The sequence below is a fragment of the Tachyglossus aculeatus genome, chromosome 22 (assembly GCF_015852505.1).
Source record: "Tachyglossus aculeatus isolate mTacAcu1 chromosome 22, mTacAcu1.pri, whole genome shotgun sequence".
Lineage (NCBI taxonomy): Eukaryota > Metazoa > Chordata > Mammalia > Monotremata > Tachyglossidae > Tachyglossus > Tachyglossus aculeatus.
This window is the reverse complement of record NC_052087.1, coordinates 57,769,791-57,787,091: the sequence shown is the minus strand read 5'-3', so window position 1 is coordinate 57,787,091 and position 17,301 is coordinate 57,769,791. Positions and strand designations below refer to the sequence as shown.

Below are 17,301 nucleotides of genomic sequence, written 5' to 3'. Positions count from 1 at the left end.
ACCGTCTCTATATGTTGCCAACTTGGACTTCCCAAGCGCTTAGTAATGATGATGATAATGGCATTTATTAAGCACTTGCTATGTGCAAAGCACTGTTCTAAGCGCTGGGGAGGTTACAAGGTGATCAGGTTGTCCCACGGGGGGCTCACAGTCTTAATCCCCATTTTACAGATGAGGGAACTGAGGCCCAGAGAAGTGAAGTGATTTGCCCAAAGTCACACAGCTGACAAATGGCGGATCCGGGATTAGAACCCACGACCTCTGACTCCCAAGCCCTCGCTCTTTCCACTGAGCCACGCTGCTTCTCAAAATGTTGGCATTTGTTAAGCGCTTACTATGTGCAAAGCACTGTTCTAAGCGCTGGGGGGGTGGGGGTACAAAGTGATCAGGTTGCCCCACGCGGGGCTCACGTCTTAATCCCCATTTTACAGATGAGGGAACTGAGGCCCAGAGAAGTTAAGTGATTTGCCCAAAGTCACACAGCTGACAAATGGCGGATCCGGGATTAGAACCCACGACCTCTGACTCCCAAGCCCGTCCTCTTTCCACTGAGCCACGCTGCTTCTCAAAATGCTGGCATTTGTTAAATGCTTACTATGTGCAAAGCACTGTTCTAAGCGCTGGGGGGTGGGGGCTACAAAGTGATCAGGTTGCCCCACGTGGGGCTCACAGTCTTAATCCCCATTTTCCAGATGAGGGAACTGAGGCTCAGAGAAGTTAAGTGACTTGCCCAAGGTCACACAGCAGACATGTGGCGGAGCTGGGATTCGAACCCATGACCTCTGACTCCAAAGCCCGGGCTCTTTCCACTGAGCCACAGTAAGCGCTCAATAAATACGATTGATTGATTGATTGGTAGTAAGTGCTTAACAAATACCAAAATTATTATTATTATGATTATTAGAGACCCCCCAGGCCGGAGGGCTGTGTTCCCCGAGCCCAGGGACACTGGTGTCCGGAGGGCAGCGTCGGGGGCTCCGGTCCACCCCTTCGACCCATTTTCCAGTCCAGCCGGGTGGACATATCTATTCTATTTATTTATTTTATTTTGTTAGTATGTTTGGTTTTGTTCTCTGTCTCCCCCTTCTAGGCTGTGAGCCCACTGTTGGGTAGGGCTCGTCTCTATATGTTGCCAACTTGGACTTCCCAAGCGCTTAGTCCAGTGCTCTGCACAGAGTAAGCGCTCAATAAATACGATTGATGATGATGATGATGACAGGAGCCCCGCTTCTCCCATAGCCCTTCTTCGGCGGCGACTCGAGCCTCAATCAAATCTCCGGGAAGATCAAGTCCGGCGACGAGGTGCTGGCCATCCTCTACGGCCACTGGGTAACCGAGCGTCTCCGTCCGGCCCCCCATCCCTCCTTCCTCAGTTTCCCCTGGTCTGGACCCCCCACCCCAACCCCAACCCAGTCCGGGCCCGACCCCTGGGGTCACCAGGGCCTCTCCAGCCCCCCAACTCCAAGCCTGGCATTCAGGGCCCAGCAACACCCCCAGAAAAAGGGGCGAGGAAACCCCTGCCCAATCAATCAATCAATCGATCGTATTTATCGAGCGCTTACTGTGTGCAGAGCACTGGACTAAGCGCTTGGGAAGTCCAAGTTGGCAACATAGAGAGACGGTCCCTACCCAACAGTGGGCTCACGGTCTAAAAGGGGGAGACAGAGAACAAAACCAAACATACTGACAAAATAAAATAAATAAATAAATAAATAGAATAGATAAATATTATCTATTATCCTTTTAGACTGTGAGCCCACTGTTGGGTAGGGACTGTCTCTATATGTTGCCAATTTGTACTTCCCAAGCGCTTAGTACAGTGCTCTGCACATAGTAAGCGCTCAGTAAATACGATTGATGATGATGATGATGATGATGATAGAATAGACAGCCTAAAAGGGGGAGACAGAGAACAAAACCAAACATACTAACGAAATAAAATAAATAGAATAGTTATGAAAAGGTAAAATCAATAAATAGAGTAATAAATATGTACAAACAAATATACATATATACACTGCCCACTGCCCACTTTGTCTCCACAGCCTGAAGTCGGTTGGGGTGGTAACTGAGAGCAGGGCACACTTGCTGGACGGCCCCTCTCCGCCTCCTAATGAGGCTGGGCGTGGTGATGATGACGGCATTTATTAAGCGCTTACTATGTGCAGAGCGCTGTTCTTAGCGCTGGGGAGGTTACAAGGTGATCAGGCTGTCCCACGGGGGGGCTCACCGTCTTTAATCCCCATTTTACAGATGAGAGAACTGAGGCCCGGAGAAGTGAAATACTCCTTGTACGTATCTATTCTATTTTGTGAATATGTTTGGTTTTGTTCTCTGTCTCCCCCTTCTAGACTGTTGGGTGGGGACCGTCTCTAGATGTTGCCAGCTTGGACTTCCCAAGCGCTTAGTACGGTGCTCTGCACACAGTAAGCGCTCAATACGATTGATTGATTGCCCAAAGTCCCACAGCTGACCTTTGGCGGAGCGGGGATTTGAACCCGTGACCTCTGACCCCAAAGCCCGGGCTCTTTCCACTGAGCCACGCTGCTTCCTCTAGCAAGGCATCCCTCCTGGCCCACCCGCTTTCCCCTCAGTTTCCCCCCTCCTGAAGCTTCGGGCCGCGGGAGAAATCGCCCCTCTCCCAAGCGTTTAGTACAGTGCCCTGCCCTCAGTAGGCGCCCCGCCGGCCTTGAGTGCGGTCCCGACGGTGGGCCCCGGTGTTCCCCGCCTCAGGATGGGGAAGTACTGATCCAGGACCAGACAGACGGGATCACCGACGTTTTCTGGAATCCGACCGGAGCGGTCCGGAGGCAGAGGCTGAAGCGCCACACCGTGCTGTTGGAGGAGCAGGCGGAGCTGGAGTCCGAGAGGTTCACGCGGCCTGACCCCTGACCCCAACTCCTATCCTAATAATAATAATAATAATAATAATAATAATAATAATGGCATTTATGGAGCGCTTACAGATGAGGGAAATGAGAGCGGGGCACACTTGCTGGACGGCCCCTCTCTGCCTCCGGATGAGGCTGGGCATGGTGATGATGACGGCATTTATTAAGCGCTTACTATGTGCAGAGCACTGTTCTAAGCGCTGGGGAGGTTACAAGGTGATCAGGCTGTCCCACGGGGGGGCTCACAGTCTTTAATCCCCATTTTACAGATGAGGGAACTGAGGCCCGGAGAAGTGAAATACTGCTTGTACATATCTATTCTATTTTGTGAATAGGTTTGGTTTGGTTCTCCATCTCCCCCTTCTAGACCGTGAGCCCACCGTTGGGTAGGGACCGTCTCTAGATGTGGCCAGCTTGGACTCCCCAAGCGCTTAGTACGGTGCTCTGCACACAGTAAGCGCTCAGTAAATACGATTGATTGACAATTTATTGAGCGCTTACTATGTAAACGTAGTATACTTATAGTAAGTCTAGTGGGCGCTTAATAAATGCCATTATTATTATCATTATTATGTGCAAAGCACTGTTCTATGCGCCGGGGAGGTTACAAAGTGATCAGGTTGTCCCACGGGGGTGGGGGTGGGGGGGGGGGCTCACAGTCTTCATCCCCATTTTCATCATCATCATCATCAATATCATCAACCGTATTTATTGAGCGCTTACTGCGGGCAGAGCACTGTACTAAGCGCTTGGGAAGTACAAATTGGCAACATATAGAGACAGTCCCCACCCAACCGGGGGCTCACAGTCTAAAAGGGGGAGACAGAGAACAAAACCAAACATACTAACAAAATAAAATAAATAGAATCTATATGCACAAGTAAAATAAATAAATAAATAAATAGAGTAACAAATCTGTACAAACATATATACATATATAACATATATATAACATATATACATATTTTCCAGACGAGGGAACTGAGGCCCAGAGAAGCGAAGTGACTTGCCCAAAGTCACACTGCTCACCCTCAAGGGTAGCCCATCCTGGTCATCCCCAGCCCTGGTTGAACCTACTGAATTGAGCGCCGTACTGAGCACCTAATAATAATAATGATGGTATTCGTTAAGCGCTTACTATGTGCCAAGCACTGTTCTAAGCTCTGGGGGGGAATACAAGGTGGTCAGTTTGTCCCACGGAGGGCTCACCGTCTTCATCCCCATTTTCCAGACGAGGGAACTGAGGCACAGAGAAGCGAAGTGACTTGCCCAAAGTCACTCTGCTCACCCTCAAAGGTAGCCCATCCAGCCTTGGTTGAACCTACTGAATAGAGCGCCGTACTGAGCACCTAATAATAATAATGATGGTATTTGTTAAGCGCTTACTATGTGCCAAGCACTGTTCTAAGCGCTGGGGAGGTTACAAAGTGACCAGGTTGTCCCACAGGGGGGCTCACAGTCTTCATCCCCATTTTACAGACGAGGGAACTGAGGCACAGAGAAGCGAAGTGACTTGCCCAAAGTCACTCTGCTCACCCTCAATGGTAGCCCATCCAGCCTTGGTTGAACCTACTGAATAGAGCGCCGTACTGAGCACCTAATAATAATAATGATGATATTCGTTAAGCGCTTACTATGTGCCAAGCACTGTTCTAAGCTCTGGGGGGGAATACAAGGTGGTCAGTTTGTCCCACGGAGGGCTCACCGTCTTCATCCCCATTTTCCAGATGAGGGAACTGAGGCCCAGAGAAGTGAAGTGACTTGCCCAAAGTCACCCTGCTCACCCTCAAGGGTAGCCCATCCAGCCTTGGTTGAACCTACTGAATAGAGCATCGTACTGAGCGCCTAACAATAATAATGATGGTATTCGTTAAGCGCTTACTATGTGCCAAGCACTGTTCTAAGCTCTGGGGGGGCGGTGGGGGGGGGAATACAAGGTGATCAGGTTGTCCCAAGGGGGGCTCACAGTCTTCATCCCCATTTTACAGATGAGGGAACTGAGGCCCAGAGAAGCAAAGTGACTTGCCCAAAGTCACACTGCTCACCCTCAAGGGTAGCCCATCCAGCCTTGGTTGAACCTACTGAATAGAGCGCCGTACTGGGCACCTAATAATAATAATGATGGTATTCGTTAAGCGCTTACTATGTGCCAAGCACTGTTCTAAGCTCTGGGGGGGAAGACAAGGTGATCAGGTTGTCCCACGGGGGGCTCACAGTCTTCATCCCCATTTTACAGATGAGGTCACTGAGGCCCAGAGAAGTGAAGTGACTTGCCCAAAGTCACACTGCTCACCCTCAAGGGTAGCCCATCCAGCCTTGGTTGAACCTACTGAATACAGCGCCGTACTGAGCACCTAATAATAATAATAATGATGGTATTTGTTAAGCGCTTACTATGTGCCAAGCGCTGTTCAAAGCGCTGAGTGCTCTGCCCATAACAGGTCCTCAGTGCAGTTCTCTGAATAGAGCAGGTGCCCGTAACAATGCCCTGCACACTGGGGGTGTCCAGTACAGTGCCCTGCTCACACAGTAGGTATCCAGTACAGTGCTCTGGGCAGTAGGCATTCAATGAATCCCCAGAATGAAAGTGGTGGTGATGTCAGCGGGGGGGCAGGCAGAGGCGGCCATGACCTCATTGGGGAGTGGGTGGGGCTGGGGGCCAGATTTGTTTTTATTATATAATTATAATATTACAATAACATAATTAATATAATTATTAATTATATAATATTATTAATATGATGTAATAATATATAATAATGGCATTTGTTAAATGCTTAGTAAGTGCAAAGCACTGTTCTAAGCATTGGGGTAGATACGAGGTGATCAGGTTGTCCCACGGGGGGGTTCACAGTCTTCATCCCCATTTTCCAGATGAGGTAACAGAGGCTCAGAGAAGTGATGTGACTTGCCCAAAGTCACCCAGCTGACAAGTGGCGGAGCCGGGATTTGAACCCATGACCTCTGACTCCCAAGCCCGGGCTCTTTCCAAGGAGCCACGCTGCTTCTAGTTATGTTGCCAACTTGTACTTCCCAAGCGCTTAGTCCAATGCTCTGCACACGGTAAGCGCTCAATAAATACGATTGATTGATTGATTGATTCTAGTTCTAGTGGACTCTCCAAAGCTCTTAGTATTCGTCCTTTCATTTAATTGTATTTATTGAGCGCTTATCGTGTGTGAAGCACTGTACAAAGAGCTTGGGATAATAATCATACTTATACTACCATTGTCAGCTGGGTGACTTTGGGCAAGTCACTTCACTTCTCCGGGCCTCAGTTCCCTCATCTGGAAAATGGGGATTAAGAGTGTGAGCCCCACGTGGGACAAACTGATCACCTTGTAACCTCCCCAGCGCTTAGAACAGCGCTTTGCACATAGTAAGCGCTTAATAAATGTCATCATTATTATTATTATTATTATTACTATTACTAATAATAATAATAATAATAGTAGTAGTAATAGTAATAATAGTAATAATATGTATATATGTTTGTACATATTTATTACTCTATTTATTTATTTATTTATTTTATTTGTACATATCTATTCTATTTATTTTATTTTGTTAGTACGTTTGGTTCTGTTCTCTGTCTCTCCCTTTTAGACTGTGAGCCCACTGTTGGGTAGGGACTGTCTCTATATGTTGCCAATTTGTACTTCCCAAGCGCTTAGTCCAGTGCTCTGCACATAGTAAGCGCTCAGTAAGTACGATTGATGATGATGATGATGATGATGATAATAGTGATAATAATAATAATACTATATGCCAGGCACTGTACAAAGCGCTGGGGAGGACACAAGAAAATCAAGTTGGACGCAGTCCCTGTCCCACATGGGGCTCACAGTCTCAATCCCCATTTTACCGATGAGGGAACTGCGGCCCAGAGAAGTGAAGTGACTTGTCCAAGGTCACACAGCTGACAAGCGGCGGAGCCAGGATTAGAACCCATGACCTCCGACTCCCAGGCCCGGAGTGCTTAGTCCAGTGCTCTGCACACAGTAAGCGCTCAATAAATACGATTGAATGAATGAATAGGCTGCTTCTCAATATAATATGATGGAACAATGTATAGACGCGTTCATTCATTCATTCGTTCAATCGTATTTATTGAGCGCTTCCTGTGTGCAGAGCACTGGACTAAGCGCTTGGGGAGTCCAAGTCGGCAACATATAGGGACGGTCCCTACCCAACAGCGGGCTCATTTTATTTTGTTAGTATGTTTGGTTTTGTTCTCTGTCTCCCTCTCTTAGACTGTGAGCCCACTGTCGGGTAGGGACCGTCTCTATATGTTGCCAACTTGTACTTCCCAAGCGCTTAGTACAGTGCTCTGCACATAGTAAGCGCTCAATAAAGACGATTGATGATGATGATGATGATAGTAAGCGCTCAATAAATACGATTGATTGATTGATTGATAGAAGGGGGAGACGGACGACAAAACAAAATATGTGGACAGGCGTCAAGTCGTCAGAACAAATAGAATTAAAGCTAAATGCACATCATTAACAAAATAAATAGAATAGTAAATATGTCCAAGTAAAATAAATCTGTACAAACATATATAAAGGGGCTGTGGGGAGGGGAAGGAGGTAGGGTGGGGGGGGGGATGGGGATGGGGGACTGATAATAATAATAATAATAATAATGGCATTTATTAAGCGCTTACTATGTGCAAAGCACTGTTCTAAGCACTGAGGAGGTTACAAGATGATCAGGTTGTCCCACGGGGGGCCTCACAGTCTTAATCCCCATTTTCCAGATGAGGGAACTGAGGCCCAGAGAAGTGAAATGACTTGCCCAAAGTCACCCAGCTGACCATGGGCGGAGCCGGGATTTGAACCTATGACCTCTGACTTCCAAGCCCGGGCTCTTTCCACTGAGCCACGCCGCTTCCCATGACACATCAGTCCGGTGCTCTGTGCCCAGAAAGCGCCCAGTAAGTACGTTCGTGGGTCAGTGGGAAGAGCCCGGGCTTTGGAGTCAGAGGTCACGGGTTCGAATCCCTGCTCCGCCAATCATCATCATCATCATCATCAATCGTATTTATTGAGCGCTTACTATGTGCAGAGCACTGTACTAAGCGCTTGGGAAGTACAAATTGGCAACACAGAGAGACAGTCCCTACCCAACAGCGGGCTCACAGTCTAGAAGGGGGAGACAGAGAACAAAACCAAACAGACTAACAAAACAAAATAAATAGAATAGATAGGTACAAGTAAGATAAATAAATAGAGTAATAAATATGCACAAGCATATATACATACGGTCAGCTGGGTGACTTTGGCCACTTCACTTCTCTGGGCCTCAGTGACCTCATCGGGAAAATGGGGATGAAGACCGTGAGCCCCCAAGCGGGACAACCTGATCACCGTGCAACCTCCCCAGCGCTTAGAACATAGTAAGCGCTTAATAAATGCCATCATCATTATTATTCATCATCATCATCATCATCATCAATCGTATTTATTGAGCGCTTACTATGTGCAGAGCACTGGACTAAGCGCTTGGGAAGTACAAATTGGCAACATACAGAGACAGTCCCTACCCAACAGCGGGCTCACAGTCTAAAAGGGGGAAACAGAGAACGAAACCAAACATACTAACAAAATAAAATAAATAGAATAGATAGGTACCAGTAAGATAAATAAATAAATAGAGTAATAAATATGCACAAACATATATACATATGGTCAGCTGGGTGACTTTGGCCACTTCACTTCTCTGGGCCTCAGTGACCTCATCGGGAAAACGGGGATGAAGACCGTGAGCCCCCAAGTGGGACAACCTGATCACCATGTAACCTCCCCAGCGCTTAGAACATAGTAAGCGCTTAATAAATGCCATCATCATTATTATTATTCATCATCATCATCATCATCAATCGTATTTATTGAGCGCTTACTATGTGCAGAGCACTGGACTAAGCGCTTGGGAAGTACAAATTGGCAACACATAGAGACGGTCCCTACCCAACAGCGGGCTCGCAGTCTAAAAGGGGGAGACAGAGAACAAAACCAGACTAACAAAATAAAATAAATAGAATAGATAGGTACCAGTAAGATAAATAAATAGAGTAATAAATATGCACAAACATATATACTATGGTCAGCTGGGTGACTTTGGCCACTTCACTTCTCTGGGCCTCAGTGACCTCATCTGGGAAATGGGGATGAAGACCGTGAGCCCCCAAGCGGGACAACCTGATCACCGTGTAACCTCCCCAGCGCTTAGAACATAGTAAGCGCTTAATAAATGCCATCATCATTATTATTATTCATCATCATCATCATCATCATCAATCGTATTTATTGAGCGCTTACTATGTGCAGAGCACTGGACTAAGCGCTTGGGAAGTACAAATTGGCAACACATAGAGACGGTCCCTACCCAACAGCGGGCTCGCAGTCTAAAAGGGGGAGACAGAGAACAAAACCAGACTAACAAAATAAAATAAATAGAATAGATAGGTACCAGTAAGATAAATAAATAGAGTAATAAATATGCACAAACATATATACATATGGTCAGCTGGGTGACTTTAGCCACTTCACTTCTCTGGGCCTCAGTGACCTCATCTGGGAAATGGGGATGAAGACCGTGAGCCCCCAAGCGGGACAACCTGATCACCGTGTAACCTCCCCAGCGCTTAGAACATAGTAAGCGCTTAATAAATGCCATCATCATTATTATTATTCATCATCATCATCCTCATCAATCGTATTTATTGCGCGCTTACTATGTGCAGAGCACTGGACTAAGCGCTTGGGAAGTACAAACTGGCAACACATAGAGACGGTCCCTACCCAACAGCGGGCTCGCAGTCTAAAAGGGGGAGACAGAGAATCAATCAATCAATCAATCGTATTTATTGAGCGCTTACTATGTGCAGAGCACTGTACTAAGCGCTTGGGAAGTACAAACTGGCAACACATAGAGACGGTCCCTACCCAACAGCGGGCTCGCAGTCTAAAAGGGGGAGACAGAGAATCAATCAATCAATCAATCGTATTTATTGAGCGCTTACTATGTGCAGAGCACTGTACTAAGTGCTTGGGAAGTACAAACTGGCAACACATAAGAGAGAACAAAACCAGACTAACAAAATAAAATAAATAGAATAGATATGTACCAGTAAGATAAATAGAGTAATAAATATGCACAAACATATATACATATGGTCAGCTGGGTGACTTTGGCCACTTCACTTCTCTGGGCCTCAGTGACCTCATCTGGGAAATGGGGATGAAGACTGTGAGCCCCCAAGTGGGACAACCTGATCACCGTGTAACCTCCCCAGCTCTTAGAACATAGTAAGCGCTTAATAAACGCCATCATCGTTATTATTATTACTGCGTTGTCGGAGGGGCTGAATGGGAAACTGAGGCAGGCTCCCTCCTCCCCCCCCGCAGGCTGTGGCAACACGTGTCCAGTGCCATCCGCAGGGGCGACCAGGCGACGGCCACGCAGGAGAAACTGGCGCTGGAGGAGGGTCAGCGCAGCAGGGCCCGGGCCGCCGCCGCCTCCGGGGAGGACTGGAGGCCTCGACTCTTCTGCCACGATTCTTCGCACCAGTGGCACTACAGATATGAGGAGTATGAATTTATTCATTTGTATGAACTTTTGTATTAATCTGGGTATGAATTTACGGCTCCGTTTTATTGGTGCGTATTTATTCGGTTTATTTTACTTGGTTCATCATCGTCATCATCATTATAGAGAAGCAGCGTGGCTCAGTGGAAAGAGCCCGGGCTTTGGAGTCAGAGGTCGTGGGTTCAAATCCCGGCTCCTCCAACTGTCAGCTGTGTGACTTTGGGCAAGTCACTTCACTTCTCTGGGCCTCAGTTCCCTCATCTGTAAAATGGGGATGAAGACTGTGAGCCCCCCGTGGGACAACCTGATCACCTTGTAACCCCCCAGCGCTTAGAACAGTGCTTTGCACATAGTAAGCGCTTAATAAATGCTATCATTATTATTATTATTATTATCATCATCAATCGTATTTATTGAGCGCTTACTATGTGCAGAGCACTGGACTAAGCGCTTGGGAAGTACAAATTGGCAACCTAGAGAGACGGTCCCTACCCAACAGTGGGCTCACAGTCTAAAAGGGGGAGAATATGTTAATATGGTTAATATGTTTGGTTTTGGTTTTGTCTCTGTCTCCCCCTTCTAGATTGGGAGCCCGCTGTTGGGGAGGTTAGGTCTCTTACTGTTGGGTAAGAGAGCTAGTTCTCTTCCTCCCTTCAAGGCCCTACTGAGAGCTCACCTCCTCCAGGAGGCCTTCCCAGACTGAGCCCCTTCCTTCCTCTCCCCCTCGCCCCCCTCTCCATCCCCCCCATCTTACCTCCTTCCCTTCCCCACAGCACCTGTATATATGGATATATGTTTGTACAGATTTATTACTCTATTTATTTATTTTACTTGTCCATATCTATTCTATTTATTTTATTTTGTTAGTATGTTTGGTTTTGTTCTCTGTCTCCCCCCTTTTAGACTGTGAGCCCACTGTAGGGTAGGGACTATCTCTATATGTTGCCAACTTGGACTTCCCAAGTGAATAGAATAGTAAATATGTACAAGTAAAATAAATCTGTACAAACATATATACAGGGGCTGTGGGGAGGGGAAGGGAGTAGGGCGGGGGGATATGGGTAGGGGGAGAGGATTTATTAAGCACTTATTATGTGCAGAGCTCTGTTCTAAGCGCTGAGGAGGTTACAAGGTGATCAGGTTGTCCCACGGGGGGATCCCAGTCTTCATCCCCATTTTCCAGATGAGGGAACTGAGGCCCAGAAAAGTGAAGTGACTGGCTCAAAGTCACACAGCTGACAAGTGGCGGAGCCGGGATTTGAACCCATGACCTCTAACTCCCAAGCCTGGGCTCTTTCCACTGAGCCACGCTGCTTCCCCATGCCATACTTGGCTCTCCCTCTCTCCCCATGGTATCATTGCTTAATTTGTTCCGACGCCTTGACCCCCGTCCACTTGTTTTGTTTTGTCGTCTGTCTCCCCCTTCTAGACCGTGAGCCCATTGTTGGGTAGGGACCGCCTCTATATGTTGCCGACTTGGACTTCCCAAGCGCTCAGTACAGTGCTCCGCACACAGGAAGCGCTCAATAAATACGATTGAATGAATGAATGAACTGGGTCGGCCTTGCTCTAATCGTCTCCCTGACTGTCTCTGTCTCTCTGTCTCACTGCGTCTCATCGGACTGAATCAATCAGTGGTATTAATTGAGCACTTACTGTGTGCAGAGCACTGTGCTAAGCTCTTGGGAAAGCAGCTCTAGGGAGGCAGCGGGGCATAGTGGAAAGAGCCCGGGCTTTAGAGTCAGAGGTCGTGGGTTCAAATCCCTGCTCTGCCACTTGTCAGCTGTGTGACCTTGGGCAAGCCACTTAACTTCTCTGTGCCTCAGTTCCCTCATCTGTAAAATGGGGATTAAGACCGTGAGCCCACGTGGGACCACCTGATCACCTTGTATCCCCCCCAGCGCTTAGAACAGTGCTTTGCATATAGTAAGCACTTAACAAATGCCATTATTATTATTATTATTATTATTATTATTATTATGGGTTCAAATCCCGGCTCCGCCAATTGTCAGCTGTGTGACCTTGGGCAAGCCACTTAACTTCTCTGTGCCTCAGCTCCCTCATCTGTAAAATGGGGATTAAGACTGTGAGCCCACGTGGGACCACCTGATCACCTTGTATCCCCCCCAGCGCTTAGAACAGTGCTTTGCACATAGTAAGCGCTTAACAAATACCAACATTATTATTATTATTAGTGGAAAGAGCCCGGGCTTGGGAATCAGAGGTCGTGGGTTCTAATCGCCGCTCCGCCACTTATCAGCTTTGTGACTTTGGGCAGGTTACTAAACTTCTCTGGGCCTCAGTTCCCTCATCTGTGAAATAGGGATTAAGGTTGTGTATCTACCCCAGCGCTTAGAACAGTGCTTGGCACCTAGTAAGTGCTTAGCAAATACCAACATTTTCCGGCCCACAGAGAGACGCGGAGATAGGGACTGCCTCTTGGGTCTCTTGTCTCTATATGTTGCCAACTTGTACTTCCCAAGCGCTTAGTCCAGTGCTCTGCACACAGTAAGCGCTCAATAAAGACGATCGATCGATTGATGGATTGATTATTATTAGCTCACTCTGACCGTCCCCATCCCGCTCCGTCTCCATCATCATCATCATCATCATCATCATCATCGATCGTATTTATTGAGCGCTTACTGTGTGCAGAGCACTGGACTAAGCGCTTGGGAAGTACAAATTGGTAACATCTAGAGACAGTCCCTACCCAACAGTGGGCTCCCAGTCTACAAGGGGGAGGCAGAGAACAAAATAAAATAAATAGAATAGATATGTACAAATAAAATAAATGAATAAATAAATAGAGTAATAATAAATAAGAGTCTCCATCTCACTCTGGCGGACTCTCTGCCTCTCTGTCCAGTGCTCTGCACACAGTAAGCGCTCAATAAAGACGATCGACTGATTGATTGATGGATTGATTATTATTAGCTCACTCTGACCGTCCCCGTCCCGCTCCGTCTCCATCGTCATCATCATCATCATCATCATCAATCGTATTTATTGAGCGCTTACTGTGTGCAGAGCACTGGACTAAGCGCTTGGGAAGTACAAATTGGTAACATCTAGAGACAGTCCCTACCCAACAGTGGGCTCCCGGTCTACAAGGGGGAGACAGAGAACAAAATAAAATAAATAGAATAGATATGTACAAATAAAATAAATGAATAAATAAATAGAGTAATAATAAATGAGAGTCTCCATCTCACTCTGGCGGACTCTCTGCCTCTCTGTCCAGTGCTCTGCACACAGTAAGCGCTCAATAAAGACGATCGATCGATTGATGGATTGATTATTATTAGCTCACTCTGACCGTCCCTGTCCCGCTCCGTCTCCATCATCATCATCATCATCATCATCATCGATCGTATTTATTGAGCGCTTACTGTGTGCAGAGCACTGGACTAAGCGCTTGGGAAGTACAAATTGGTAACATATAGAGACAGTCCCTACCCAACAGTGGGCTCACGGTCTACAAGGGGGAGGCAGAGAACAAAATAAAATAAATAGAATAGATATGTACAAATAAAATAAATAAATGAATAAATAAATAGAGTAATAATAAATAAGAGTCTCCATCTCACTCTGGCGGACTCTCTGCCTCTCTGTCCAGTGCTCTGCACACAGTAAGCGCTCAATAAAGATGATCGACTGATTGATGGATTGATTATTATTAGCTCACTCTGACCGTCCCTGTCCCGCTCCGTCTCCATCATCATCATCATCATCATCATCATCAATCGTATTTATTGAGCGCTTACTGTGTGCAGAGCACTGGACTAAGCGCTTGGGAAGTACAAATTGGTAACATCTAGAGACAGTCCCTACCCAACAGTGGGCTCACAGTCTACAAGGGGGGGGCAGAGAACAAAATAAAATAAATAGAATAGATATGTACAAATAAAATCAACAAATAAATAAATAGAGTAATAATAAATAAGAGTCTCCATCTCACTCTGGCGGACTCTCTGCCTCTCTGTCCAGTGCTCTGCACACAGTAAGAGCTCAATAAAGATGATCGATCGATTGATGGATTGATTATTATTAGCTCACTCTGACCGTCCCTGTCCCGCTCCGTCTCCATCATCATCATCATCATCATCATCATCATCATCGATCGTATTTATTGAGCGCTTACTGTGTGCAGAGCACTGGACTAAGCGCTTGGAAAGTACAAATTGGTAACATATAGAGACATCCCCTACCCAACAGTGGGCTCCCAGTCTACAAGGGGGAGACAGAGAACAAAATAAAATAAATAGAATAGATATGTACAAATAAAATAAATGAATAAATAAATAGAGTCATAATAAATGAGAGTCTCCATCTCACTCTGGCGGACTCTCTGCCTCTCTGTCCAGTGCTCTGCACACAGTAAGCGCTCAATAAAGATGATCGATCGATTGATGGATTGATTATTATTAGCTCACTCTGACCGTCCCTGTCCCGCTCCGTCTCCATCATCATCATCATCATCATCATCATCATCGATCGTATTTATTGAGCGCTTACTGTGTGCAGAGCACTGGACTAAGCGCTTGGGAAGTACAAATTGGTAACATCTAGAGACAGTCCCTACCCAACAGTGGGCTCCCAGTCTACAAGGGGGAGGCAGAGAACAAAATAAAATAAATAGAATAGATATGTACAAATAAAATAAATGAATAAATAAATAGAGTAATAATAAATAAGAGTCTCCATCTCACTCTGGCGGACTCTCTCCCGCAGCCTGAGGCCTTGGGATCCCCGGAACGACTTCGACCAGTTCGAGAAGGACGGGATTCTCCGGACGGAGGGGAGACCCGGCGAGGTAGCCAAGGGCGGACAGGCGGGCTGGGGGTGGGCCTGGGCCTTCCCCTCTCCTCTATCACGGGTGGGCCTAGATTGAGGCGGGACCCCTTCCTCTGAGCCCCCTTAATAATAATAATAATAATAATAATGATGGCATTTATTAAGCGCTTACTATGTGCAAAGCACTGTTCTAAGCGCTGGGGCGTTTACAAGGTAATCAGGTTGCCCCACAGGGGGGCTCCCAGTCTTCATCCCCATTTTACCGATGAGGTCACGGAGGCCCAGAGAAGCGAATTGTACTTTTTTGTACTTCCCAAGCGCTTAGTACAGTGCTCTGCACACGGTAAGCGCTCAGTAAATACGATCGATGATGAATTGACTTGCCCAAAGTCACACGGCTGATGATGATGATGATGATAATGGCATTTATTAAGCGCTTACTATGTCCAAAGCACCATTCTAATGATAATGGTGGCATTTGTTAAGCGCTTACTATGTGCAAAGCACTGCTCTAAGCGCTGGGGAGGTTACAAGGTGATCAGGTTGTCCCACGGGGGGCTCACAGTCTTAATCCCCATTTTACAGATGAGGTCACGGAGGCCCAGAGAAGTGAAGTGACTTCCCCAAAGTCACACAGCTGATGATGTCTCTGTATGTTGCCAATTTGTACTTCCCAAGCGCTTAGTACAGTGCTCTGCACATAGTAAGCGCTCAATAAATACGATGGATGATGATGATGATAATGGCATTTATTAAGCGCTTACTATGTCCAAAGCACCATTCTAATGATAATGATAATGATGGCATTTGTTAGGCGCTTACTATGTGCAAAGAACTGCTCTAAGCGCTGGGGAGGTTACAAGGTGATCAGGTTGGCCCACTTGGGGCTCACAGTCTTCATCCCCATTTTACAGATGAGGGAACTGAGGCCCAGAGAAGTGAATTGACTCGCCCAAAGTCACACAGCTGATGATGTCTCTGTATGTTGCCAATTTGTACTTCCCAAGCGCTTAGTACAGTGCTCTGCACATAGTAAGCACTCAATAAATACGATTGATGATGATGATGATAATGGCATTTATTAAGTGCTTACTATGTCCAAAGCACCATTCTAATGATAATGATAATGATGGCATTTGTTAAGCGCTTACTATGTGCAAAGAACTGCTCTAAGTGTTGGGGAGGTTACAAGGTGATCAGGTTGGCCCACTTGGGGCTCACAGTCTTAATCCCCATTTTACAGATGAGGGAACTGAGGCCCAGAGAAGTGAATTGACTTGCCCAAAGTCACACAGCTGATGATGATGATGATAATTGCATTTATTAAGCGCTTACTATGTCCAAAGCACCATTCTAATGATAATGATAATGATGGCATTTGTTAAGCGCTTACTATGTGCAAAGAACTGCTCTAAGCGCTGGGGAGGTTACAAGGTGATCAGGTTGTCCCACGTGGGGCTCCCAGTCTTCATCCCCATTTTACAGATGAGGGAACGGAGGCCCAGAGAAGTGAAGTGACTTGTCCAAAGTCACACAGCTGATGATGATGATGATAATGGCATTTATTAAGCGCTTACTATGTCCAAAGCAGCATTCTAATGATAATGATGGCATTTGTTAAGCGTTTACTATGTGCAAAGCACTGCTCTAAGCGCTGGGGAGGTTACAAGGTGATCAGGTTGTCCCACGTGGGGCTCACAGTCTTCATCCCCATTTTAAAGATGAGGGAACGGAGGCCCAGAGAAGTGAATTGACTTGCCCAAAGTCACACAGCTGATGATGATGATGATAATGGCATTTATTAAGCGCTTACTATGTCCAAAGCACCATTCTAATGATAATGATAATGATGGCATTTGTTAAGCGCTTACTATGTGCAAAGCACTGTTCTAAGCGCTGGGGAGGATACAGGGTGATCAGGTTGTCCCTCGGGGGGCTCACAGTCTTCATCCCCATTTTACAGATGAGGTCACGGAGGCCCAGAGAAGTGAATTGACTTGCCCAAAGTCACACAGCTGAT

The 17,301-nt window shown here is 46.6% G+C and overlaps 1 protein-coding gene across 4 annotated transcripts in view; it reads left to right on the top strand.

Moving 5' to 3' along the window:
- OSBPL5 (oxysterol binding protein like 5) overlaps window positions 1-17,301 on the top strand; it is a 91,271-nt gene that overhangs the window by 60,628 nt on the left and 13,342 nt on the right. For 2 of the 4 annotated variants that reach the window (XM_038764561.1, XM_038764562.1), the window contains 4 exons: window positions 1,240-1,329; window positions 2,734-2,870; window positions 10,304-10,486; window positions 15,219-15,300. In XM_038764561.1, the coding sequence (XP_038620489.1) occupies window positions 1,240-1,329; window positions 2,734-2,870; window positions 10,304-10,486; window positions 15,219-15,300 (492 nt within the window). Of the gene's footprint in view, window positions 1-1,239; window positions 1,330-2,733; window positions 2,871-10,303; window positions 10,487-15,218; window positions 15,301-17,301 lie in introns of those variants that run through there. The other 2 variants (XM_038764564.1, XM_038764563.1) reach the window with 2 other exon arrangements.